This window comes from Aspergillus campestris (assembly GCF_002847485.1).
Source record: "Aspergillus campestris IBT 28561 chromosome Unknown P168scaffold_2, whole genome shotgun sequence".
NCBI classification, from domain to species: domain Eukaryota; kingdom Fungi; phylum Ascomycota; class Eurotiomycetes; order Eurotiales; family Aspergillaceae; genus Aspergillus; species Aspergillus campestris.
Genome location: NW_020194337.1, coordinates 76,204 through 100,109, shown reverse-complemented (window position 1 = coordinate 100,109; position 23,906 = coordinate 76,204). Strand labels below are relative to the sequence as shown.

The 23,906-nt window shown below is 51.9% G+C and overlaps 8 protein-coding genes across 8 annotated transcripts; 5 read left to right on the top strand and 3 right to left on the bottom strand.

The window, feature by feature from the left end:
* The first annotated feature begins 617 nt into the window (after positions 1–617).
* P168DRAFT_263837 (S10 family peptidase) lies at positions 618–3,034 on the top strand. The gene is made up of 10 exons (XM_024834824.1): positions 618–1,045; positions 1,103–1,207; positions 1,259–1,375; positions 1,434–1,557; positions 1,617–1,632; positions 1,682–1,798; positions 1,852–1,902; positions 1,963–2,116; positions 2,203–2,261; positions 2,324–3,034. The coding sequence occupies exons 1-10, from the start codon at positions 697–699 to the stop codon at positions 2,888–2,890; spliced, it is 1,659 nt and encodes a 552-aa protein (XP_024695528.1). The 5' UTR covers positions 618–696; the 3' UTR covers positions 2,891–3,034.
* Positions 3,035–3,438: 404 nt separating this feature from the next.
* Positions 3,439–5,105, bottom strand: P168DRAFT_231528 (unc-93 family MFS transporter; the record flags this gene model as incomplete). The annotated part of the gene is made up of 3 exons (XM_024833287.1): positions 3,439–3,679; positions 3,747–3,842; positions 3,898–5,105. 3 exons carry the CDS (start codon positions 5,103–5,105, stop codon positions 3,439–3,441), a joined length of 1,545 nt encoding a protein of 514 aa, XP_024695527.1.
* Positions 5,106–6,750: 1,645 nt separating this feature from the next.
* On the top strand, positions 6,751–8,752 carry P168DRAFT_287454 (N-acetylglucosamine-6-phosphate deacetylase). The gene is made up of 2 exons (XM_024836580.1): positions 6,751–7,476; positions 7,538–8,752. Exons 1-2 carry the CDS (start codon positions 7,105–7,107, stop codon positions 8,474–8,476), a joined length of 1,311 nt encoding a protein of 436 aa, XP_024695526.1. The 5' UTR covers positions 6,751–7,104; the 3' UTR covers positions 8,477–8,752.
* Positions 8,753–9,132: 380 nt separating this feature from the next.
* Positions 9,133–11,117, bottom strand: P168DRAFT_84423 (GMC family oxidoreductase). Its single transcript, XM_024842174.1, has 2 exons — positions 10,669–11,117; positions 9,133–10,565 (listed from the first exon to the last, which is right to left on the bottom strand). Exons 1-2 carry the CDS (start codon positions 10,913–10,915, stop codon positions 9,184–9,186), a joined length of 1,629 nt encoding a protein of 542 aa, XP_024695525.1. The 5' UTR covers positions 10,916–11,117; the 3' UTR covers positions 9,133–9,183.
* Positions 11,118–11,813: 696 nt separating this feature from the next.
* Positions 11,814–13,687, top strand: P168DRAFT_287450 (betaine-aldehyde dehydrogenase). Its single transcript, XM_024836579.1, has 2 exons — positions 11,814–12,409; positions 12,541–13,687. The coding sequence occupies exons 1-2, from the start codon at positions 11,919–11,921 to the stop codon at positions 13,553–13,555; spliced, it is 1,506 nt and encodes a 501-aa protein (XP_024695524.1). The 5' UTR covers positions 11,814–11,918; the 3' UTR covers positions 13,556–13,687.
* Positions 13,688–13,799: 112 nt separating this feature from the next.
* On the bottom strand, positions 13,800–15,711 carry P168DRAFT_287449 (putative glucosamine-6-phosphate deaminase). The gene is made up of 4 exons (XM_024836578.1): positions 15,340–15,711; positions 15,179–15,240; positions 14,974–15,122; positions 13,800–14,924 (listed from the first exon to the last, which is right to left on the bottom strand). Coding segments are annotated over exons 1-4 (1,068 nt in total). The 5' UTR covers positions 15,342–15,711; the 3' UTR covers positions 13,800–14,069.
* Positions 15,712–16,704: 993 nt separating this feature from the next.
* Positions 16,705–17,354, top strand: P168DRAFT_84400 (uncharacterized protein). The gene is made up of 3 exons (XM_024842173.1): positions 16,705–16,772; positions 16,837–17,004; positions 17,129–17,354. The coding sequence occupies exons 1-3, from the start codon at positions 16,770–16,772 to the stop codon at positions 17,231–17,233; spliced, it is 276 nt and encodes a 91-aa protein (XP_024695522.1). The 5' UTR covers positions 16,705–16,769; the 3' UTR covers positions 17,234–17,354.
* Positions 17,355–17,771: 417 nt separating this feature from the next.
* On the top strand, positions 17,772–20,856 carry P168DRAFT_84329 (putative beta-N-acetylglucosaminidase). The gene is made up of 2 exons (XM_024842172.1): positions 17,772–20,392; positions 20,455–20,856. The coding sequence occupies exons 1-2, from the start codon at positions 17,858–17,860 to the stop codon at positions 20,566–20,568; spliced, it is 2,649 nt and encodes an 882-aa protein (XP_024695521.1). The 5' UTR covers positions 17,772–17,857; the 3' UTR covers positions 20,569–20,856.
* The last annotated feature ends 3,050 nt before the right edge of the window (positions 20,857–23,906 follow it).

Genomic DNA, 23,906 nt, shown 5'->3' with positions numbered 1-23,906 from the left:
CACACATGATCTCGTCCTCATCTTTCTCCTCACTTTCCTCCTCTCTCTTCTCTCCACACACAACTCCGCATGTGGGGAACCGTTCCATCACTCTCCACGATCAAATAGTTTACGGGTCTATTCAACATCTGTGTTGCCCGTCCAGTTCCAAATCAAACTTTCACCCTCATCCCTGAGTCAAAATGCTAATAATCTCCGCCCGTGCTACCCCCTACCAAGTGGCCCGCCTAACAATAGCGGTGCGCAATATACCAACGCTGTCCGGCCATCTGATTTGATCAGAATCAGACACTATCCCGGCAGACAGGGTGCTGATGCGTTCGACGCACTAGTCTCCCCCACACTTATAGTGCTAACCTTCGCACTGAGTAAGACTCCATGGCACACGATAGGGATGGATCATCGTCGTTGGGGCCCGGACCTCGACAACCCCTCAGGTCAGGGATTGTGATTGCGCCAATGTTACCTTGTTATCGTGCGACCACCTGCGCAAAGATCCGTCGGCATGCGTGCCGTCGAAGAATTGCCCATGTAAGGTGTTTCCCCACCTAGCGTCGGCTGGGTGTGCGATACATCATAGGACAAAGAATTGAGTAGGTATAAAGGCCTCTCTTGCCCCTGGTTTGGAACCAGTGGGTCTTTGCTTAACACGAGAGTAAGAAAGCAGAACTTCGCTGCTTACTGTCCCCTGAAGCCATGCGCGCTTCTCAGTTACTCTCGCTGCTGCCATTGGCCGCCGGCGGCTGGGCCGCTGCAACTGGTAGACCGTCGTCGCTCTTGGGACGCCAGTTGCCTGAAGATCCTACCGGGGTAAAGTCGATCCAGACGCCTAACAATGTCACGATTCGATACAAGGAACCGGGCAAAGACGGTGTCTGCGAGACCACGCCGGGCGTTAAATCGTACTCGGGATACGTCGATCTGTCTCCTGATTCGCATACTTTCTTTTGGTTCTTTGAAGCTCGCCATGATCCGGAAAATGCGCCCATCACGCTGTGGTTGAATGGTGGTCCGGGGAGTGACTCGTTGATCGGGTTATTCCAAGGTAGGTGTCGCGATAGCCGCCGCTTTGCGACTGAGAGATACTGACTTTTGATCTCAGAGCTGGGTCCCTGCCAGATTAATGAGAAGATTGAGTCCTATGTCAATCCCCACTCGTGGAGCGAAGTCTCCAACATGCTCTTTTTGTCGCAGCCAGTAGGCGTTGGTTAGTATTCCAGTCCCTGTTTATTTCAAACGTACTAACGAAGCGCTGTAGGCTTTTCGTATAGTGACACAGAGGCTGGATCCTTGAACCCGTTTACCGGTGTCGTTGAGAACGAGAAGTTCGATGGAATCAAGGGCCGCTATCCGATTATCAATGCCACGAAGATTTGTAATTACTTCAACCGTTGAGAATATGCGATTGAAGTCAGGGCCCTAACGAGCGATAGCTACAACCGATCTCGCGGCCCATGCCACATGGGAAGTACTGCAGGGCTTCCTGGGCGGCTTGCCGCAGTTGGACTCCAAGATCAAGTCCAAGGAGTTCAGTCTGTGGACGGAAAGCTATGGAGGGTGAGTGTCCAACATTATAACAGCGTCAATGACCACTGCTGACAACTATGCTTCTTCAGGCACTATGGACCAGCAGTGAGCAGATTCCGAACCGACCATTCAGGACCCAACTCTAATGAAGCAGTTCTTCAACCATTTCCGGGAGCAAAATGAGAAGATCGCCAAGGGAACTGTGGACGGCATCCACCTCGATTTCAACTCCTTGGGGATTATAAACGGCATTATCGACGAAGCCATCCAGGTGTGACCCCTCGGCCAGCTAGATACTTGTTACTTCGGTACTGACATCCGCAGGCCCCTCACTATCCGGAATTCGCGAACAAGAATACCTACGGCATCAAGGCTGTGAGTTACCTTGTCTTGGTTACAAAAGAAAAACCGCTAGACAGTACTGACATGTGAAAGTTGAACGATACCGTCTATAACTACATGAAGTTCGCGAACGAAATGCACAATGGATGCCAGGATCAAGTGGCCGCTTGTAAAGCGACGAACAGAACTTCGTTGGCGGACTTTGCTATTTGCGCGGAGGCTGGCAACATGTGCAGGGATAATGTTGGTGAGTCGTCCATTCCCAATATATATGGAGCACAGAACACAAACACCAAAAAGAAGAGAAAGGAACAAGACTGACCAAGTCAACAGAGAGCCCCTTCTATCAATACAGTGGCCGGGGTGTATACGACATCCGCCACCCAGCCGACGTAAGCTTCAAACCCCCAGACAATTTAACCTCATACATCTCCTAACAAAGATCATCACACAGGACCCAACCCCACCCCCCTACTACGAAGACTACCTCAAAAAAGACACCGTCATGAACGCCATCGGCGTCAACATCAACTACACCCAATCCAGCAGCGAAGTCTTCTACGCCTTCCAACAAACCGGCGACTTCGTCTGGCCCAACTTCATCGACGACCTCGAAGAGCTCCTCCGCCTCCCCGTCCGCATCTCCCTCATCTACGGCGACGCAGACTACATCTGCAACTGGTTCGGCGGTGAGGCCGTCTCCCTCGCCATGAACTACACCCACAGCGCCGACTTCCGCAAAGCAGGCTACGCGCCCCTCCTCGTCGACGGCGTCGAGTTCGGCGAGACCCGCGAGTACGGCAACTTCTCCTTCACCCGTGTCTATCAGGCGGGTCATGAAGTGCCCTACTACCAGCCTGCGGCTTCGCTGCAGCTGTTTAACCGGACCCTCTTTGGGTGGGATATTGCTAAGGGTACGACCCCTATTTGGGGCGGCTATAAGACGAACGGGACGGCGAGGGCCACGCACACTGAGTCGTTTGTGCCGCTGCCTCCGGCGACTTCTAGTGCTAGAGTTTGAGCCTTTTCCCCGTTTATGACGTTTTTATTATCAGTCCTGGGATTGCGAATGACGCCGTCGGCGCAGTGTCAATGTAATGACATGGCTGGCTAATGTACAGATGCGTTGAGGTGTTTATTGCCCCAGACAAAAAGGCAAAGCAAATAAATAGAAAGAAAATAATCATTCTACATAAACTCAGCGATCCCAAGTCCCGTCCTATATACTACTAATACAGATAAAGGAATCCGCTACGCGGTCACATGTATATAAGTCACTTATTTACAGTGGCTAATGATTGAAATACTGGCAACATTATGTATTGATTAATCGTAACTTCCCACCTCATGCCCGTCTCAGACGGCCAGAGATTCATAACACGTGATTATGTGAAATCGGATTATGTACAAAGGGACGGACTTTCGCATGCATACATACCCACCCATCCTTCCTTCACTAGTGTACAAGTCTTCCTTTTCTTGATGATGAACATAGAAATGAAAATATGGGTCAAGTCCCGCACGCGAGAACACTCATTGCAAAGCAAGCAAAGTCGTTGAATAAAACATTCACTGCGTCACGGATATGCGTTTCTCGTCCTTCTTCGCCGCAGGTTCTTGATCCTCCAGGGCGATATCGCTCCCGATGACGTCCTGTGGGGCCTCGTCGGAGAATTTGAGATCGTCTTCGACGTCTGTGTGGTCTTTGATTTTGAACAGGATGACTGGGGATGCGATTAGGAGGCTGCCGACGAGGAGGCCCCAGCAGGAGGCGAACTCTGTCATGAATGGTGCGCCCTGGGCGTCCATTCTGTGGGATTAGAGTGTTAGCGAGTTGCTCATCTCTCGAGACTGTGTGGTAATTGTCTAGCACGTACCGCCACATTCCTGCCGCTCCGGCGGACTGGATGCCTTTGTAGAAACCTGCGAAATTGGCTAGCTTGCGACCGTTGTTGCTGAGGGATCCCATGAACCTATTTGTAAAGAGCGTGTTAGTATGCGAAGTAAACCCGAGGTGTCGATACTAACCAGTATGTGCAAGTCTGAAACGCGGCGTCGTAGAAACCGTAGAATATGTAGAGGAACATGGGTCCGACGTAACCGCTGTCGGTCCAGTCCTTCGTGGCCTCAACCGTCTCGCGGGTATAGCCCTTCTGGAAGGCATACCCGCCACCCCAGGTGCCCATGGTGATAGCAAGCAGAAGGAAGAGGTTGAGTTTGGCTCGATTGGGACGCGACAACCACTTCAGATCCAGAGTTTGGCCGAAAAACAGCGCTCCAACCATTTGCATCAGCCAGTAGAGAAGACTGTTCAGAGAGCGTGTGCGAATGTCGAAGTAAGCGCCATTGACGCTGTTGAAGTGGTACGCATAGAACCAGTTGCTTGCCAGGAACATCGGAAATAGCAGCACGATGTAGTAGTCGGAACGCAAGGTCTCGTAAAGACCCAGCAACTCGGACTTCCAGGTGGGGTTCTTCATGACGATGACACGCGATCCATCTTTGCGCTTGATGTACTTGGAATCCGATAGGACCCAGGCAAGGACGAACCCTATGGCCATGAGGACCAAGAAGGCGATGTAAGTACCGTCATTGACGGTACCGGTGTTGGAGTGCAGATTCTGGCCAAGAGGGACTAGACTTCCAATCACGCCGCCTAGGTTGAAGATGACCCAGAAGACAGAGATGAACTTCCCCTTTTCCTGCTCGGTCGGGTAACTCATCATGACCGCCCCCTGAGCACACCACAACAGACCCCCGCAGACACCCAGGAGCGCACCAGCAAAAATTAAAAAGCCGTCATTTTTGTTGTGGTTATAGGACAGAAGCGCCGCCACATAGAGAAAGTAGCCGAAACCGCCGATGGAGAGGGTCATGCGGAGGCCGATGCGGTTGGCAATGGAACCGGCAAAAAAGCCCACTACGGCAAAGGTGCTATACAGGGCCGTGTTGGCGTTGTTCACATCGGTCTTGTCGAGCTGACCGGCGCCTCCCAGGCCACTGACGGCATTGAACATTCCTGGGCAGAGGAAACAAACGAAGGAGACCAGGATCAATTGGGTTTCGGGGGAAGCGAACCACGGGAATGTCCAGGGGCCGAGTTTGATTGGCTTGTACATCCACGGCTTTCCGGTGACCGAGGTGTCCTGTCCACCCGTCTCGACATCGGACGTGTTTGTGGGAATTCCATGTCCCTTTTCCGATCGTGGATCATCATCGCTGACCGAGTTCGCCATGGCGTGGGTGTTTTAAAAGGGGGTTTGAAGCAAATTAAGAAGGGGCGGGAAGATATTTTAAATTGACAACCCCGACCGGATGACACTAGGGCACCACCGTCGACAAGAATCGTGCAGAAGGTGAAGTAAGGGTATCAACCACTGGAATGTTTGTTCCGTTGTACACCAAGAATAAAAATCCGGGGTAAGACAAGGGGGAGGGGGGAGGTGGGGGATAACGCGAAACAAATAGTGAAAAGGAAAGTCGGCGTTCTGATATGACGTCTGGTGGATAGATTCAAACCGTAGTTCTATTCTCTGTCCCTTCTTCCTTTTTCTCCCCCCTCTGGGACAATCAGCTCACGCATCGAGGGTTGAAACTTTGGGAGAGGAGGAGAAAGTAGCAATCAGCAAGGAGAAGTAGCATCCAGCCAGTCAATAGAGTCACGGGTGGATCCCTCCCAAGTACTACAGCAACCAAATGCTCGAGGACGGGAACAAGCAATCGCGAAAAGATAAGGCGAGCGCCACAGACAAACTTTCCTTATCTTTGGGTATTGGGGAGGGTTGCGTCCTGGCTGGGGTAGGCGTCTATAGGCTCTAACCCCGGTCGACCCACCTCTCCGAGGGGCCTAAGTTGCAACACCCAAGCGTACGATTCCACGGTAGTTCAATAGGAACGCGAGGAGCCGGGATGCGATCCACACCACCCATGGGGTTGACTCCAGACCCCAGTGGAAAGTGGAAAGTAGATTCCGGAGACGTACCGATTAGGCAAAATCAGATCAGAGGTATAAGAGACAAGAGAACAGAAAAGCAAAGCAAAACAGAAGAGAAGAAAGGCAGAAGAAGAATAAAGGAACAAGAACAAATAAGACTGAGTAGATGCAAAATCCGCACAGCTCGAGCATATAACTCCGGATGAGGAGAGAGCTTTCACGCTCAATTCAGACCCAACGAGACAGTCATGTCGAGCTCAAATAGGCTAGATTGGATCAAAAGCGCCCCTCTTTTTATTTGAGAGTTTTATTAGCTGCTTTTCTTCATGACGCCGAGTACTGAACATACACTTGCGGCATAGTTCCCTGGGATCCTGATCTGGCAGAAATCCAAGGATGTCTAGGCATCCATAGCTGATCCTCGCTGAACCTAACAATCCAGGCAGGTTGATGAGAAAGGAGTCATAATAGGATTCACGCATCCACATCGAGAGCCAACTCAAAGAGACGGTGACATTGACAGTCTGTAACCATCCAGCGTGGCCGAATGCGGAGGGGTTCCGGAATCAGTTTGGCTGGCACGGTGGCTGCGAGGTAGTATCCTTTCTTTCACGAGTGGAGAGGAGCTTGGCGTTTTCCCGCTGTTAATACTTTGCTGAGGCTGTTTGGAAGTACGCTAATTAGGCTGGTTTAGTCACATAATTCCATCTGATTTGGCCAATTTGATGCATGAATGGGGAGAGTGGAGAAAGAAAGAGGAGAGAGAGGAGAGAAGAGGGGAAGAAAGTATTGTGTGTATGGTATGTATGGTATGTATGGTATGGTATGATCCGGTATACTCCGGTTTGCTACCGTTCTCTGCATGTAATGGATGTCAGCGGTAATCTATAACGTCACCGGCGTTGGTCCCATTGTTGCGATGATGAGTGGAGTCAATCAACAGATGACATTCCCCTCGATGAGATGGCATTCCATGGAAAGCCGGGTCTGAACCCCATACGACCTTTCCCTGCCAAAATACGATGGAGTCCAATCATTGTATTCCTTTCCCTACGTGACATTCCTAAAGGATGAAAGCAACGTCAACGTCAGAACAATAAACGCCTCGTGGAGTTGAGGACCGTTGTCGATCTCTCTCTCTCTCCATTTTGTTTCCAGAACGACGCGACGCCCGTCGGATTTTTTCGAGTATATACTTGCGTCGCTGTCTGGCCTGACTCATCCCCTGTTCAACCTTCCCCCTCCCCTTCCCCCACCAGGTACTGGACATCTAATCCAACAAACGACATACTCCGCCCATCATGCCTGGCAAAGCGTCGACTCCTCCCCGGATCACCAAGTTCACAAACTGCCGGATCGTCAAGGGGACCGAGCTGGTCGAGCAGGACCTCTGGATCGACTCTCTGTCCGGAAAGATTCTTCGCGACCAGGAAGCGTTCTACGAGCTACATCTATCTCCAGATGAGGTCGTCGATCTCGGCGGACGCATCCTCTCCCCGGGGCTCATAGACGTCCAGCTAAATGGCGCCCAAGGCTTCGACTTCTCCATTCCCTGTGCCACCAAGGAGGAATACGACGAGGGTCTACGCGCAGTCAACCGGGGCCTCGCTCGAACGGGCGTCACGTCGTATCTTCCAACCGTTGTTAGTTCGACTCCCGAAGTATACTCCCAGGTATGTCGCTACAGCCTCCGCAGTCATCACCCCGAAGGACTACTCTGATGCCCACATTCAGGTCCTCCCCTCTCTAGGTCCTCCCGGAGAGAAGCACCGCTCAGAAGATGGCGCAGAGTCTCTAGGAGCCCACATCGAAGGGCCCTTCATCAGCCCAGGCCGCAACGGATGCCACAAAACCGAAGTCCTCCGCGCAGCCACCCACTGGGACGACCTAGAAGCCTGCTACGGCAAGGAGAACCTAACAGGGCCGACCAAGTCCGTGAAGATGATCACCGCCGCCCCCGAAGTCGGCAACATGGTCTCCAACATCGCCGCCGTCGCCTCCCAGGACATCATCTTCTCGATCGGTCACTCCGACGCGACGTATGAACAGGCCCTAGCAGCCACCAAGGAAGGCGCAACGATGATCACCCACCTCTTCAACGCCATGCGCCCGTTCTACCACCGCAACCCGGGCGTCTTCGGCCTGCTCGGCCAGAACGAGCGTCCTCGCCCGTACTACGGGATCATCGCAGACGGCATCCACCTGCACCCCACCTCCATCCGCATCGCCTACAACGCCCACCCGGAAGGCCTCGTGCTCGTCACGGACGCCATGAGGCTATGCGGTCTCCCCGACGGCGTCTACGAGTGGACCAACGGCGAGCGCATCGTCAAGACCGGCGCGCGCTTGACCCTAGAAGGATCTGACCGCATCGCCGGTAGCTCCGCAACCCTCATCGAGTGCGTCAACAACTTCCGCCGCTGGACGAACGCCTCGACTGCCGAGGCGCTCAACTCCGTCACAGCCGTCCCCGCGCGTCTGCTCGGCCTGCAGGGCGTCAAGGGCACACTGGATAAGGGCGCCGATGCGGACCTGGTCGTGCTGGATGATGTGCAGGATGCTTATTCCGGACCCACGCTGACTGTGGCCCAAGTGTGGAAACGGGGCGCGAAGATCTACGATAATGAGAAAGGGGGGGCTGAGACTTCTGTGGGGATGTCTTATTGTGCTTGAACGTATTAGATTTCTTTTTGTTTCGTTTGATTTATCGTGGTTTTGGTATTTCTTGACTAGCCAGCTTGTGCATTTGTTTATTGTCTCGCATGATGGTCAGCGTTGGTTTCTACTTTGGGATTTCTATTAAAATGTGGCTATGGATGTGTATAAACAAATATATATATATATATATATATTTGTTTGTTTATTTATCTATCTATTTATCGACTTGTTTATCTTTCTCCCTCATTTTACTCTCACTGCCATCCTACTCAAGCAGGACGGCAATATACCCGTTTCTTTGACGTCGGCATCTACAACAATTACTTTCTAAAAGCAAAGGTAAGCCATTCTATGCTCAGGTTAAAGCACAATACATCTACTCCATGACAAAAAATTACCAAACAATGCATACCCAAGAGCTTATCTCAAATTGACTATAATCCACTCGATGCAAATTTCTATATATGACATCTATCATGATTCATGAACATGAACGGCAAAATTATGAAGTCGCTGGAACGTATCCTAAAGAGGAGGAAAAATTTCGGCTCCTGTACAAAAAGCCTTCCCTGACTGCGCTAGGTTGTCCATATCCAATATCCGGGCTACTGTCACCGTAGCTTCGGCAATGGATATGGTACCTTTCTTGTAATATTCACTTTTCGATCATTGTCTTTTTTTCTTCTTTTCTTTTCTTTTGTGTTATGGTTTTTTGTTGGTTTTTACAGACGAGGCTGCTCGCGCTTCCAGCCTGCCTCTTCCGCGATCAACTCGGCTGCCCGCTCACCGACGGCCAGCACGGTCAACATGGGGTTGATACTGGGCATCTCGGGGAAGACGCCGGCGTCGGCGATGCGAACGTTCTTCAGACCCCGGACCTTCAGCTGTGCGTCGACCACGGCCAGGGGATCGCTGGTCACGTCACCCATCTTGGTGGTACCGGCCGGGTGGTAGACCGTGTGGGCGGCGCGGCGGCCATACTCGGACAGCTCCTCGTCGGTCTGGATCTTGGGGCCCGGGGCGACCTCCCGCTTGATCCAGTCCTTGAATGGCGACTGCTTGGCGATCTCACGGGCGGCCTTGAACCCGGTGACGATGGTGGCAGCATCGTAGCCTTCGGGGTCGGTGAAGTAGCGGAAGTCCAGCGCGGGTTTCACCGTGGGGTCCGCGGAGGTCAGGTAGACGCGACCGCGCGAGCGGGGGCGGGGGATGTTGGGGGTCATGCAGAAGGCGTCCACGGGAGTGTCGTATCCCAGGCGCTCGGTGTTGAGGCAGAAGGGGATCTGATAGCAGTGCATCATGACATCGGCGGCGCGTCCATCATCGCCGGCGGCGTTGGGAGCCTCCCGGCGCAGGAAGATGCCGGCGTCGGAGTCCATGGTGGTCTGGTTGGGGGGAACCGGGCGGTTGAGCTCCCAGATGATGATGGTCTCCGGGTGATCGAGCAGGTTTTCGCCGACTCCGGGAAGATCCTTGACCACCGGGATACCCACCGACGTCAGTTGATCCTTCGGGCCCAGGCCGGACAGAAGCATCAGTCGCGGGGTATCCACGGCACCCGCACAGAGGATGGTCTCCTTCTTGGCCCGCAGGGTGTGCTTCGCACCCGACTGCAAGGTCACGTCGACGCCCGTCACGGTATCGCCGTCCACGTTCACACGCGACACCCAGGCATTGGTGAGGATGGTCAGGTTCGGCCGGCGTTCCTCACCGCGCAGGATGGGATGGATGTAGGCGACGCTGGCGCTGCTTCGGCGGCCATCGTCCGGGTTGTAGGACACGTTGAAGAAACCAACGCCCTCGGTCAGCTCTCCCTCGGAGCGAATGACCTGGTTGAAATCCGGGATGATGGGAATGTTCATGGCGGACGAGCAAGACTGGATCCAATCCTTGCACAGCTGGTTACGGTGGCGTTCATGCACGGGCTGGACGGTGTTGCGCAGGTTGTCCAAGAGGCGGGTGAAGGTCCCAAAGGACCAGCCCTTGCAACCCTGTTGCTCCCACCTCTTGCAGTCATATTCGAAAGGACGGAAGGAAATGAGGGTGTTGTGGCTGGAGCAGCCACCGAGGACTTTGGCACGCGAGTGACGGATATGGCTGTTGCCTGTTCAAAGTTAAAACAAATTAGATACAATCAGGAACTTTCTTGGATTGATCCCCTTCTCCGACCAGTGGTTGCACCGAAAAGATCAAGAATGAAGACATACCCATAGGTTGCTCGACGGTGGGATAATCGTAGTCCAACTCGCCTCCGAGTAGGTTGAGCCACTCCCTGAGGTTGAGGACGCGATCATCCATAAAGTCACTGGGGCCACCCTCGATGACCAGGATGCGCTTGTTGGGCAAGTATTGCGCCAACCGACCGGCAATGACACAGCCGGCCGTGCCACCGCCGACGATGACATAGTCGTAGCTGTTGACGTCGCTCGCGGGGAACTCGTTTGTGGTAGCCATGTTGAATGAAGGCCTTGAATCCGAAGGGAGGAAAGTGGGGGGTGGCAGAGGATCGAAGATGGAGAAACGGGGAAGGATCAAAAGAGGAGGAAGAAAGGATTAGAAAAAAACCACCGGAAAATGGCGGTGATTGAATGACCGTATTTCGACCGAAGCATCAGACCATTTCGGGCCCTTTTTTTTTCTTTTCCCTTTCAATCATTCTCCACCGCCCGGGAGGGGAACCGAACAGAAATGGCCCAATGGATGAGGTTCTTGGACCGCGTGGAGCCGTGGACTGTACGTTCTTATTAGATAACACGTCCATTTTGGGGATAGAACCTTTACGGAGGTAGGTACCGAGGTGTTACAGTCCGCGCAGTATAGGAGAGACTGTCTTTCTCTCTGTCTTTCTTCTCCATGCAATGCGGAGTCTTATGTCGCATACTCTGATCCCCGGTCTTTGGTGCCGACGTCACTCCGCACGAGGACAGACGCTAAAGGACGCCACGGCACGAGCGCACAAGCATCCGACTAATAAGGGAAGAATCAGCGCTGAATGGTGTAAACCTCTGTGGGTTGAGGATCGGAGTTTCAATGCCGAGACATTCTGGGAAACTATTGGTTACAGGAGACATTATGGAGTCTGTGTATTATCATCTTACCTGATGGAAGAACTCGTTACCTTGTTGTATCATAGACGCATTGTCCATGTCTGTACACTACATACTAGTAATCGTCGCATTCCACGTTAGATGAGAACACACAATAGACAGGAAGAAAGAAAGAAAGAAAGATAGAAAGAGAAAGCCTAGATCGTCCTTTGTTCCTTCTACGGACGATCTCTCGGCCCAGACCGAGAGACAGTTGGAGTATTGCCAGTTGCCACTTACCTTACTATGGGGTTGGCGGTGAGTATCATACTTCTCCACTCCAGAACTACCCGGTTTCTTCACTCTCTTCGGAAGAGACAATGCTGAAAAGACTGTCTTCCCTTCAATTAGGAATCAGGACAAAGTCAATCATGGCATCTTCTACTCTCCCTTTCCCAACCCGTCAGCTCTATTACGACGGCCAAGTCCGGCCCGCGTCGTCCGGCAAGACCTTCTTCTCCATTGACCCGTCCAACGCAACCCCGCTGGCCGAGATCCAAGTCGCCTCGAACTCCGATGTAGATACGGCCATTGCCGCCGCCAACCGTGCCTTTCCCTCCTGGTCCGAGACTTCCCCGGCCGCCCGGGCGCGCATCCTGCAAAAGGCCGCTATTTTGCTCCGCGAACGAAACGATGAAATCGCCCGCGTGGAAACGTTAGACTCCGGCAAGGCCTATACGGAGACCAGCACGGTCGATGTCCTGAGCGGCGCGGATGTCTTGGAATACTATGCGAACCTGGTTGGCGCGGGCGGCCTCAATGGCGAAACTACCCAGTTGAGAAAGGACGCGTGGGTGTTCACCAAGAAGGCCCCCTTGGGAGTGTGTGCGGGCATTGGCGCGTGGAACTATCCCATCCAGATGTATGTCCCTCCCACTTTTCTCATTCTGCGCTCTTTTTGCTGGCATGGCTTTTCTTCAAGTTATCCTCCTGTCTACGCGCCAGTTGTCGTTGGCTCAGTAATAAACATGGTCTGACTAAAAAAAAAAACAGTGCCCTCTGGAAATCCGCCCCCTGTCTCGCCGCCGGAAACACCATGGTCTACAAACCGAGCGAATACACCCCGCTGCACGCCCAGACCCTGGCCGAAATCTACCGTGAAGCCGGACTCCCCGACGGCGTCTTTAACGTCATCTACGGCGCCGGCGACGTCGGGGCACACCTGACCACGCACCCCACCATCGCCAAGGTCTCCTTCACCGGCCAGGTATCCACCGGCATGAAGGTTGCCGGCGCGGCCGCAGGCAACATGAAGTACGTGACCATGGAGCTAGGCGGCAAGAGCCCCCTCCTCGTGCTCCCCGACGCGGACCTCGAAAACGCCGTCAACGGCGCCATGATGGCAAACTTCTACAGCACGGGCCAAGTCTGCACGAACGGCACGCGCGTCTTCGTTCCGTCCTCCATGAAGCACGCCTTCGAGAAGTCCCTCCTCGACAAAATGCAACACATCCGCCCCGGTCCCCTCTTCGACGACGCAACCAACATGGGCCCCCTCAGCTCCGCCGCCCACCTCGACAAAGTAAACGCATACATCCGCCACGGCATCGAGTCCGACAAAGCCACGCTCCTCTACGGCGGTTCCGGCAAGCCCGCCGTCCCCGCAGACCTGCAAAACGGCTTCTGGGTCCGCCCCACCGTCTTCACAGACTGCACGGACGACATGAAGATCGTCAAAGAGGAGATCTTCGGCCCCGTCATGTCCATCCTCTACTACGACACCGTCGAGGAAGCCGTGCGCCGCGCGAACACCACCGAGCTCGGCCTCGCCGCCGGCGTTTTCACCCAGGACCTCAACATGGCCCACCAGGTCATCGACCAGCTCGAGGCCGGTATCACCTGGATCAACACCTGGGGCGACAGCCCGGCTGAGATGGCCGTCGGGGGGTGGAAGAAGAGCGGTGTGGGCGTTGAGAATGGCCGCAAGGGCATCGAGGCTTGGGTGAAGAATAAGAGCACTTATGTTGATATGAGTGGGGGGATGGCGACTGTTTTTGCGAAGCTTTAATCTCTTCCTGTACAGGCGTGTGAGAAAGAGTAATTGGTTTGAGTAGGGAGGCTCGCTGTTAGCTGAAGGTACCAGATGTATATGTTAGAAAATGATACCATGAATACATTAACCTGAATAGGACATACATAGAGGGACCACCTCCTACTGATTTCAAATTGTCTACTTCTCAGTGTGTGACAAGGCTTACAATACCAATCAATGTTTTATTTACAATCTTATGATAATCACAATGAAAACAAAGTTGTTTCAGATCATGCCATCATTTCCATATTTGATTTTCCATCCTGCTATTTCGTCATGCAAAACAGAAAAAAAAAAAAGACAAGAAAAAGACAAGAAAAAGACAAGAAAAAGACAGAACATGCTAATCAAAATATCAACCAAACTCGCCATCTATGTAGTGCGAGAAAAAGACACCCGATAAAACCAGGGAATATACCAGTAGATACCCAAAACAGACAGAACACAATATGAGGTGAAATAAAAACAGAACAAACGAAAAGAAATCCGCTTAATGAGAAACAACCCGAGCACCCATCCGATCAAGCATAAGATCACCCTTCATAGCCGTGTCCAGCCCACTAATCGCCGAATCGACCATCCGGGAGGACATGCTATCAGGAGTCAACTCGTCGTCCTCCATAGTCTGGTTCAGCTGCGTGTTGATCCGCAGGTCCTTGGGGATCTTCGTCGGTGTCCCCGTCGGGGTAAGCTGTTGTCGGACTCCCACTGGAGAAGGGATGTACGTTCTGGGGCGAGAGACGAGCGGCGGGCCCTGAGTCCGCGCGTCTGTGCCGGACTGTTCGATCGACTCGAAGTAGCGGACGGTTTTGACCTTGAGTTCGAGGGTCGCGTCGCGGTCGCAGACGATGAGCGGGTGCTGGTGCAGCTGCAGCGCGGAGAGCGTCCACATGTGGTTCACGCCGCCTTCGAGGCCTTTCTCCAGCGCGGAGGCCTTGTGGGCGCCTGTGGCGACGATGACGACTTCGCGCGCTTCCATGATCGTCTGGATACCGACTGTCAGGGCCCGCCGGGGGACCTTGTCGATGTCGTTGTCGAAGAAGCGGGAGTTTGCGAGGATGGTGTCGTAGGCCAGGGTTTTGACGCGAGTGCGGCTGCTCAGGGAGGACCCGGGCTCGTTGAATGCGATGTGGCCGTCGGGACCGACTCCGCCGAGGAACAGCTCGATTCCTCCGTAGCGAGCGATGCGCGCCTCGAAAGACGCGCACTCGGCGCCGAGGTCTGGGGCGTTCCCGTTGAGGATATTGATGTTCTGGGGCGGGATGTCGACATGCGAGAAGAACTTCTTGTACATGAAGCTGTGGTACGACTCGGGATGGTCACGGGGCAGACCGACATATTCATCCTATCTCTGTTAGTATGCGGTAGAGAACGGGGTCAATGGGAGGTAGTACCATGTTGAAGGTTACGACATTCTTGAAGGAAATGTCACCAGCCCGATGACGTCGCACCAGAGACTTGTAGATGAGCTCAGGGCTGCTGCCAGTAGGGAGACCGAGCACAAACGGCTGGTCCTCTGTCGGCATGAACGATTTAATGCGACCTGATTACAGTGTAAGGATGCGAACGTTTGGTTTCTTCGGGTAGATGACAACATACTGATGATATAGTCGGCAATATATTCCGACACATCCCAGGCATTTTCCCGAATGATGACCCGCCTGGAACAGGTGCGCGTGTCAGTGTAATTCATTGTTTAGATTCATTGTTTTTGATACTGGCAAACAAGCAATCCGAGCACGAGGAGATATAAGACATACATGTTGGCTGATGGAGGACGAAACTACGTCACTGGTAGCGCACCCCTGCGGCTAGCGAGTATGAGGAGGGTGTCAAGCAAGACAGGTCTGGAACACTCGAGACCCTATAGACAGATGTCTAACACACGCGAGGGACGAAAGAAGCAGGAAGGTAAGACAGATATCGCAATAGTCTGTCGATGGTGCCGTGTTCTGGTACAGCACAAGAAAGGAGACAGAGAAGGAAGAAGCTGGGGGCAGACTGAAATTGGGGACGATTAAAGGTGAATAGAAAAAATGCCGGATGCGGTCCCATCGGCCGGGGGTTTGTTACATATCTACTCTTCTGCTCAATCGTGGTAGGAATCGATTCTGGATCAGCTGTGGAGAGTGTGACGAGATGATGTTGCCCACACTACTCGGACCCTACCTTAGTCTACCACTTCCCCAGCGCCACATGCCTATAATTCCATTATGGTGGCGCTTGGAGATTATTGTTGGACTCTGGATTCTTGGGTAATTTCCGGTCTGGAGCGGATCGTCATCTTATCTCGCGCACTTTTTCCGCATACATGAGGGAACAGTATTCGTATTTGTTAAGACCTGTCCAGTCAAAGTAATTGATCATACTTGACTATAGCATACTTGACTATAGCGAACAGAAACCAGAAGCTCAGGCATCTCGATATCTCTCCCCCATTGCGTATTCTCGTGCTTCAGATTAGATATTCCGGTCACATCGGGATGATGATTCAACCCGGAGGATGACGCAACCAGGCTTCGGACTATGATGAGGAAGGCGAAAACGCCCACCTGGCAGGATGCAGACAGCCAATCACCGGGTCCGGACTGCAATGAAAGAATGGACCATTGTCATGAGGTTCAGTCAGATCAGACGGTGGGGTTGGCAAGTTGGAAGGCAAAGAAACGTTTCATTCATTAAATCCACTGATGTTACAGTCAAAGGTGGCATATCGCAATGGGATCTTCAGCCTTCCGAACGGATCCTCTATGCCTAACTGGGGAAGGTGGGGTGTGACCGAGTTATCTTCAATACCTTCATGGTACTCATGATACCGAAGGACCGAGTTTCCTTCCTGTGGGATCTCCGCTTGAGGACCGTTGTTGCATTCGGGAAACCGGGGGAGAAAAGCATTGACGCCGTGATAGACATGCAACCTAACCGGAACTAGTCTGTATTAGTATGTTTACTTACCCGTCTATGTTAGGTCAGAATACAGACAGGATACAGACAGTACTGTATATGACTTACGGCGGGTATGATACAGATTCGATCGGGTATGGCTTAGTATATCTTACAATACTGTCAAGATCAATATCAAATCTCCGACAGACATCATCTAATGGATATCTGGAGCACATAGTAATAGGTACCTATAACTTATATTTGAACTGCTATATGAGGTTATAAACAACACATTCTATACACGATGGTATGTGATCGAGATCTAATGCTGGTAAACAAGCCAATAGTCACTAATCTCCCTAACTGGTTAGCAGCCCCAATCGAGGCTAATTAGGTGGATGGAGATATTCATGCGGAGTAAACAGTGCACTATCCTCGGGAGAAGAGAGCTCCTCGTATTATCAACACCTTTCTTTCTATCCATCAATCCTTTCTTTCCCCTTTCGATTCATCTCTCCGCTGCATCTTCATTTGCCCACGTAAGGATCTCCCACCCCATCCGATCCTGTGTCTTTTCCCCTCATTAGTTTTGACCTAGTCGTAGGTAAGGTAACGCTTCAATTCTCCACGCGCCCCGACTCGAGGAAACTTAACTTCCACTAGGTAACCTGCCGTTTCTGGCACTCGTCAGCTTCCCAACGTCGTTTGCAACATTGTCCCACACCATCTGTCGCCCCCTCCACACCCCCCCAACCCAATTCTTCCTAAGCGCGGACCTTGCGGGTCCCCCGGATCGTGCTTGCAACCTGTTGTCAATTTTAGTCCTGGCATTCCTCACATAGGGCGCCACCCCACCCCTCATGGCCCCGAGAGAGGATATGCTGCCCCCTGGCTGGGAAGATCTAGACAGGTAGGTTTCAGATTCGGTCTTGGCATTCTTTTCATTCTATCTTTGTTTTTGTTTGGTTGTTGTGACCCAGTATGGTTCCCTCTCTTCGATTTCTTCTTCTATGATCGATTGTCTCTTGTCAATATGGATGAGAAAAACAAACCCAAAAACAGAAGTAAACACAAAAATGAACATGCAGATCAACAGGAAGATTATGCCTTCTTCCGATTCTCTTTCCCTGTCCTACCATCCTATGAAGCTATTCATGACCGTCACTGATCATTCCCGGAACCATGTCAACTCGATAGACAGATGGGGCAGCTCTTTATGATGGGCTTTGATGGAACCTCGGTCAACCCTCAGATTCGCTCCCTCATTGAGAACTACCATGTCGGCTCTGTCCTTCTAACTGCCAAAAACCTGAAATGTACCATCTCCTGTTGATCTTGTGATCCCGTCCGTGGCCTCGCTAGGGTCGCGGTCATGACATCCCCCATGGGTCAATGTACACTAATGTGTCTGCAGCGGCAGAAGATGCAACCCGTCTGGTTCTCGAGCTACAGACCATCGCCCGAAATGCCGGCCATTTGGTCCCTCTACTGATCGCTCTTGATCAGGAAAATGGCGGCGTGAACAGCCTGTACGATGATCAATACATCAGACAGTACCCCAGCGCCATGGGCGTCGCCGCCACGGGGTCAAAACTCTTAGCACGCGAAGTGGCTATGGCCACCGCCCGGGAGCTCAAGGCCGTAGGGGTCAATTGGATCTTGGGCCCCGTGCTAGACGTCTTGACGAACGTAAGGAGTCAACCTTTGGGCGTCCGCACCACGGGGGATGACCCCCATGAGGTATCGCAGTACGGCGTGGAGTATTTGAAGGGCTACCAGGCCGGGGGGCTAGTGACGTGCGGCAAACATTTCCCATCGTACGGCAATCTGGAATTCCTTGGCTCTCAAAACGACGTTCCCACAATCACCGAGTCGCTCGAACAGCTCAGCTTGACCGCGCTGGTCCCGTTTCGAAACGCTATCATCCACGGGTTGGATTCCATGATGGTAGGAGGTGTCTCCATGTCTTCGTCCGGGGTGAATGTCATGCATGCTTGCCTCAGTGAGCAGGTCGTGGATGACCTGCTGCGGAAAGACTTGAAGTTCAACGGTGTTGTTGTCTCCGAGTGTTTGGAAATGGAGGCCCTCACCCACAACATCGGGGTTGGCGGCGGGACGGTGATGGCGAAGAATGCGGGCTGCGACATCGTCCTCCTTTGCCGGTCATTCCCAGTCCAGCAAGAAGCCATCAACGGTTTGAAACTCGGTGTGGAAAACGGTATCATTGGCCGCGCGCGGATCGAACAATCCCTGCACCGGATACTGAACTTGAAGGCAAAATGCACCTCGTGGGAGCAGGCGTTGAGCCCCCAGGGGCTCCCTTCCCTCACACAGATGCAACCATCGCATACCAATCTCTCGACCAAGGCATATAGCAGCTCTGTATCCGTTGTGCGGGATAAGAAGAATCTGCTGCCCCTTTCCAACATACTGGAGCCCCATGAGGAGTTGCTGCTCTTGACCCCGCTGGTGAAACCATTGCCGGCCTCCGCAGTGTCTCACCAGATCACAGAACACCTAGACTCATCCCTCGATCCGGTCGTGTGGGATCGGACTGCCTCTGTTCTGAGCGGTGAAAGTGTCTTCAAGGAGTTGGGGAGGTCTCTCTCACGGCAGCGGAATGGGCGGGTCCTCCATACGTCTTATACCGCCAATGGTGTTCGCCCGATACACGAGAACCTCATCGACCGGGCATCGGCAGTGATTATCGTCACGGCAGATGCTAACCGGAATATGTATCAGCATGGCTTCACCAAGCACGTATCCATGATCTGTCGATCACAGTTCACTGCGACCGGTGAACCCTGTGAAAAGCCCATGGTTGTCGTTGCTGTCAGCTCACCATACGATTTTGCGACGGATCCGACCATCGGCACCTACCTCTGCACGTACGACTTCACGGAGACGGCGCTCGAGGCTCTCGTCAAAGTCCTCTACGGGGAGTGCACTCCGATGGGCATGCTTCCGGGGTCGATCAGTCGCAGCCAAAAGCTTCATCAAGCAAGACAGCATTGGCTCGTGGAACATTTCAATGAAGAGAGGGACACTCATGCCCTGGATCGCTTACTGGACATGGTCCGGGAGGACTGCGTTCAGGGAAAGCGCTCCGAGCTCCAAGGCGTCACGCCTCGTAGCTTTTTCTTGCGGCGGGAGGAGATCGACGAGGCGCACTTTGTTGTGCGCAATAGCAGCACCCAAGCCATCTACGGATTCTGTTCGACATATTACTTCCGATCGACGGGGACTGGGGTTATCGGATCGCTGATCGTGGACCCGACCAGGCGAAAACTTTCCATTGGAACATCCCTTCATAACCGTGCCATCCGGACTCTCCTTCAGCGCAAGGGAATGCGACGGTTTCAGCTCGGTTCACGCCTGCCGGGAATCTACCTGGGGATCCCATCGGCCAATCCCGTTGAACGGAAGAGGTTGCGACAATGGTTTGCCAATCTGGGTTGGAACACGGCGCTCTCCCGGCCCGTCTGCAGTGTGGTGCTGCGGAACTTACAAACGTGGACTCCATCCGGCGGCTTGCTGCAAGGTTTACAGAATACGGAAGTGTCGTATGACCTCGTGTACGGATGGGACTATGCGGAATCGATCCTTGACCATGTCAAGACCAATTCTCGACAAGGAGTGATGGACATCTACAAATTGGCTCTTGGAGGGGCGCCAGGATGTGGCATTATCCGGGCCAAGCGGCCCACGGATGGGGCGATCTTGGGCAGTGTGGTCGTATATAACAATCGGGCACTACTGGCAGAGCATATGCCGGCATTGAAAGCCACTCATGCGTCAGCAGGGGGCATCTCTTCGCCGGTCATTTCGCCGTCGGTAGGCGAGTATGCTACGGTCATGCAGGGGTTGGTCTTACTGGGGATCAAGCAGGTCCGTAAACAAGGCGCAGACGCCGTGATCATGGACTGTGTGAGTATAATCCTCGTCTTAGGCTGGATGGTGAGATTTTTTACTAATATGGTGGTATACAGGTCGATGGCGACAGCAATTTCGACTGCTTGTCAGGAATGGGATTTCATACGCTGCATAGTTTTGAGGAAGTCAACTGCGATGCCGCAACGTGGGCCATGGTGCCGGCGCCATAAGTCCGGTTGCGTGCTCTTTCTTTTCTTTTCTTCTTTTCTTTTTTTGGATTGCTCTCTTGCTGTCGCATCCACCTGCATGATATCCACTGTGTATGGGGGTTTCAGCACCCCTTTTCTGCTCGTTCTTTTTTTTTTTGAATTTGGATTTTGAGTTTTCTGTTTTCCTTTTTGAATACCTTTTTACGAGATAAATACTATTTTACGAGAAACAAACCAAACAAGGAGAATATGTGTGTACAAAATAAACCGGGATGCACGAGGTACATACCAGCAATATAAGATGATATATTAAAATGCCTCACGATGCATGATACCCACGTTGAACAACACCACGAGATGGCAAAAACTCTAAAGCAGCCCCCCTCAGTATCAGTTGTATCAATTTGAGAAGTTAAAATGAAAGTATCCCATCCTTGGCTAACTACCTAGTTGGTTAGTGGATGGGGGGAAGAGCGGAGCAGCTCGACCCGCTCTCCCGCTGTTTTCGGAGACCTCGGCACAAACTTGGATCGACCCTGTCAGGTTGGGATGGGATGGAAGATTCCACTTGTGTGTTCGAGAAGAATGTGAATTATTTCATTTTTTTATTATATTTTCAGGGTTGGGGGGTGGACTAGCTTGGGTTGTTGTTCCACCTTCCTACATAGGGAAGTAGTCAGTCCCTTTTTTTTTTTGCTACTCTTTTTATCTGGAACGGAGGGCTGTGGTGATCAAACGATCCCGTCATTTTTGATCAGGGGTGGGGAGGAAAAGGGAAGATAGTCAGAGAATACGAAAGGATCGAAGGAAGGAAGAAGAGCCCTGCGCGAGAGAGAGAGATATTTAGAGCCTACCGCGCCTAACCGCCAACCATCCAATGATCAACGAATGATGATGAATGGTCAATGGGAGAAAGAGGAAGAGAGAGGGGGCAAATAGACAGAAAACACTACGAAGTACTCCGTACACTGACAGTGAATGAATAAAGAAAGTCCTTCCATACCGGGGACTAAGGTAGGGATCTAACAGTAGGTACATATCTAGTGGCGAAAGAAGTCCAATCAAGGCGTGACTGACCTTGCCTTACCTGAGACAGGCCCGTTGGGTCTGTAGCCTATTACACTGGGTTGTGAATAGGATAGGATCGTGGGATCTTCCCCGGATGGATTATCTGCTGCTGGTAGATACCCTGATTGTTTGAGGTACTTGTGTGCGGTCAGTGGGAGGTACCTGCCTACCTACCTAGATAGCTAGGTAGGTAGCTACCTGAAGAGGCTCGGTGGGTCGTCCCAGATGTATAGCTACCATCTATCTACCTCTACCATACTCAGCTCAAGGCTAGGTCAGTCGAAAAGAACGGATGAGGCTAGTCCAGAAGACCCAGTTCCACTGGAGACAGTACCTAGGTACCTCACCTCCCTCTCTTCCACAGCAGTTTGTCTAGACAGTGCCGGAACGAGAAGTCATTCTTATAGGTTGGTGGATTGGAGATGGATGTGGACGAACAGACGGGATGACCAGATAGGTCTAACCCAGTGTCGAGTCTGTTTAGCGACTTGGCTGAGCATCCCCGACGGAAGCCCGATTTCTTCTAGTTCGAGACTAGGTGCTATACATATATATTGGACCTGTGGGTGATATTTCCATATCGGTCGTTCCCTCATTTCTGGGCTGACTGACTAGCTTTTTTGGGTCATACTTGGAGTGATTTGGTCCGGGTGGATATCGATTGTGTTGAACATACCTTAGAGTATTAATCTATTCAGTTCTCTTGTCTTTCTCTGTGTCTTTCTCTGTGTGAGAGAGAGAGAGTAAGAGGAAAAGTAAGTGAGAGTGAAGAATGTAGAATGTAAGAATAGAATGAGTCTAGACCATGATCAAAAACAGTATGATACTGTATGGTAAGTATCCCGGTAAGTTAATTGGATCTCCCGATCCGGCTGATGTATCCGCTCCCCAGGTGTTGCCCGTTCTGGGACTAGATTGCACCATACCGAAGTAGGTCTAGGTGGGGTAAGGCTGACTGGGTCAGGTCAGGTACGGTACAGTACGATTCCATGGTACGAGGGAAGGATATCTTCCCCGCTGGACAATAAGCAGTTCTCAATACATACGGGGGACTCGTATGGAGAATCATTCTTCTCTTCTTATCTGAAGAATGACAGGATGGGGAAATAGATGGTAGACTAGGGGTTGAATAAATTCAGAGTACATATATTACAATAATGTATCAATTTTAAAGGTAGAGAAAGACAGAAGAAACCTGGTGGGGAAACACTTCCCCTCCGTCTGCGGTCGGCTTTATCTCCGCAAAACCATCAACTCTCTTACTTTTCTTACTTTCTCTCCTCTCTCCACTACGCACTACCAATGGTCTCTCCTCATCCTCTCATTCTTCGTCTCCCAATGGCCTGTCAGCCTCGTCCTTCTGATCCACTCCCGCTGAATCCATCAGTTTGTCCTTCATTCGCTGGTACCTCACTTGACTATCGGGGTTTAAACTAATTCACTATTCCAGTTTGGTCCCAGCGCCGGGTGTTGGACGTCGTGAACGCCCCCTCCCCAATCCTCGAATTTCCCTTCCTTTCTTTCTTTCTTTCTTTCTTTTTTTTTTTTTTTTTTTTTTTTTACCTTTTCGCCTTTCGCTCCGGCTCTCCCCACTATCTCACCCGCCCCTCTTGTTGGCTCCTGCTGTCGCTACTGCTGCGGACCCCGTCGCCGGGTCCGTCTACTCGTCCGGTTTATCTCCTCTATCCATTCAATTCGACTAGACCTTGTCCGGGCGGTTCTTCTTCATTCTTCTTCATCTTGTTATTTCTTCTCATCTCTCAAAAGGAGAAGTCTATACAAAACAAAAAAGAGAGAGAGAGAGAGAGAGCGCGCAACAGAGAAAGAAAAGAAGAACAAAGGAGCGCAGCAGCAGCAAAACACAGACCGAGGAATAAGAGAAGCAAAGAAAAAGAAAGCCAAGTGAAAGAACAGTCTATCGCTGTTCTCCACTACCTTGTCTAGATTGTATTGACTTCGGGGGGCTCCGATCCACTCTCTCTTTACCACTTACTACTACTGCAACTACTACTACTACTGCTTCCTCCTCCTCCTCCTCCTCCTCCTCCTCCTCTCCTCTCCTCTCCTCTCCTCTTCATCTTCTTGCGACCAGGGCTAGCAATAGCGCTGCATCTCGCTTGCGTCTTTCTTCGTTTCCTTTCGGTCATCCTCCTCTTGTCCTTACCACCTGTGTAGCTCTCTTTCCTTCTCCCATTACAATAGCAAATGTCGTGATTCAGCCAAAAGCTCAATATCCCACAAATTCGAAGATTTGATTACTCCCATATCTTACGGTCCTTAGCCTCGCCCGC

What these genes read in the sequence shown, in the direction of transcription:
- P168DRAFT_84400 (XM_024842173.1), top strand. An exon ending in CTGCATCTTCATTTGCCCAC is followed by an intron (nt 17,005 to 17,128) that starts GTAAGGATCTCC and finishes AACTTCCACTAG; the next exon opens with GTAACCTGCCGTTTCTGGCA.
- P168DRAFT_84329 (XM_024842172.1), top strand. Translation starts at nt 17,858, where the DNA reads ATGTACACTAATGTGTCTGCAGCGGCAGAAGATGCAACCCGTCTGGTT. An exon ending in ACGCCGTGATCATGGACTGT is followed by an intron (nt 20,393 to 20,454) that starts GTGAGTATAATC and finishes GGTGGTATACAG; the next exon opens with GTCGATGGCGACAGCAATTT.
- P168DRAFT_287454 (XM_024836580.1), top strand. Translation starts at nt 7,105, where the DNA reads ATGCCTGGCAAAGCGTCGACTCCTCCCCGGATCACCAAGTTCACAAAC. An exon ending in CTCCCGAAGTATACTCCCAG is followed by an intron (nt 7,477 to 7,537) that starts GTATGTCGCTAC and finishes GCCCACATTCAG; the next exon opens with GTCCTCCCCTCTCTAGGTCC.
- P168DRAFT_287449 (XM_024836578.1), bottom strand. An exon ending in TATTGCCGACTATATCATCA is followed by an intron (nt 15,123 to 15,178) that starts GTATGTTGTCAT and finishes CACTGTAATCAG; the next exon opens with GTCGCATTAAATCGTTCATG. An exon ending in ATGTCGTAACCTTCAACATG is followed by an intron (nt 14,925 to 14,973) that starts GTACTACCTCCC and finishes TAACAGAGATAG; the next exon opens with GATGAATATGTCGGTCTGCC.
- P168DRAFT_84423 (XM_024842174.1), bottom strand. Translation starts at nt 10,915, where the DNA reads ATGGCTACCACAAACGAGTTCCCCGCGAGCGACGTCAACAGCTACGAC. An exon ending in CACCGTCGAGCAACCTATGG is followed by an intron (nt 10,566 to 10,668) that starts GTATGTCTTCAT and finishes AACTTTGAACAG; the next exon opens with GCAACAGCCATATCCGTCAC.
- P168DRAFT_287450 (XM_024836579.1), top strand. Translation starts at nt 11,919, where the DNA reads ATGGCATCTTCTACTCTCCCTTTCCCAACCCGTCAGCTCTATTACGAC. An exon ending in TGGAACTATCCCATCCAGAT is followed by an intron (nt 12,410 to 12,540) that starts GTATGTCCCTCC and finishes AAAAAAAAACAG; the next exon opens with TGCCCTCTGGAAATCCGCCC.
- P168DRAFT_263837 (XM_024834824.1), top strand. Translation starts at nt 697, where the DNA reads ATGCGCGCTTCTCAGTTACTCTCGCTGCTGCCATTGGCCGCCGGCGGC. An exon ending in GTCGCAGCCAGTAGGCGTTG is followed by an intron (nt 1,208 to 1,258) that starts GTTAGTATTCCA and finishes GAAGCGCTGTAG; the next exon opens with GCTTTTCGTATAGTGACACA. An exon ending in ACATCCGCCACCCAGCCGAC is followed by an intron (nt 2,262 to 2,323) that starts GTAAGCTTCAAA and finishes ATCATCACACAG; the next exon opens with GACCCAACCCCACCCCCCTA.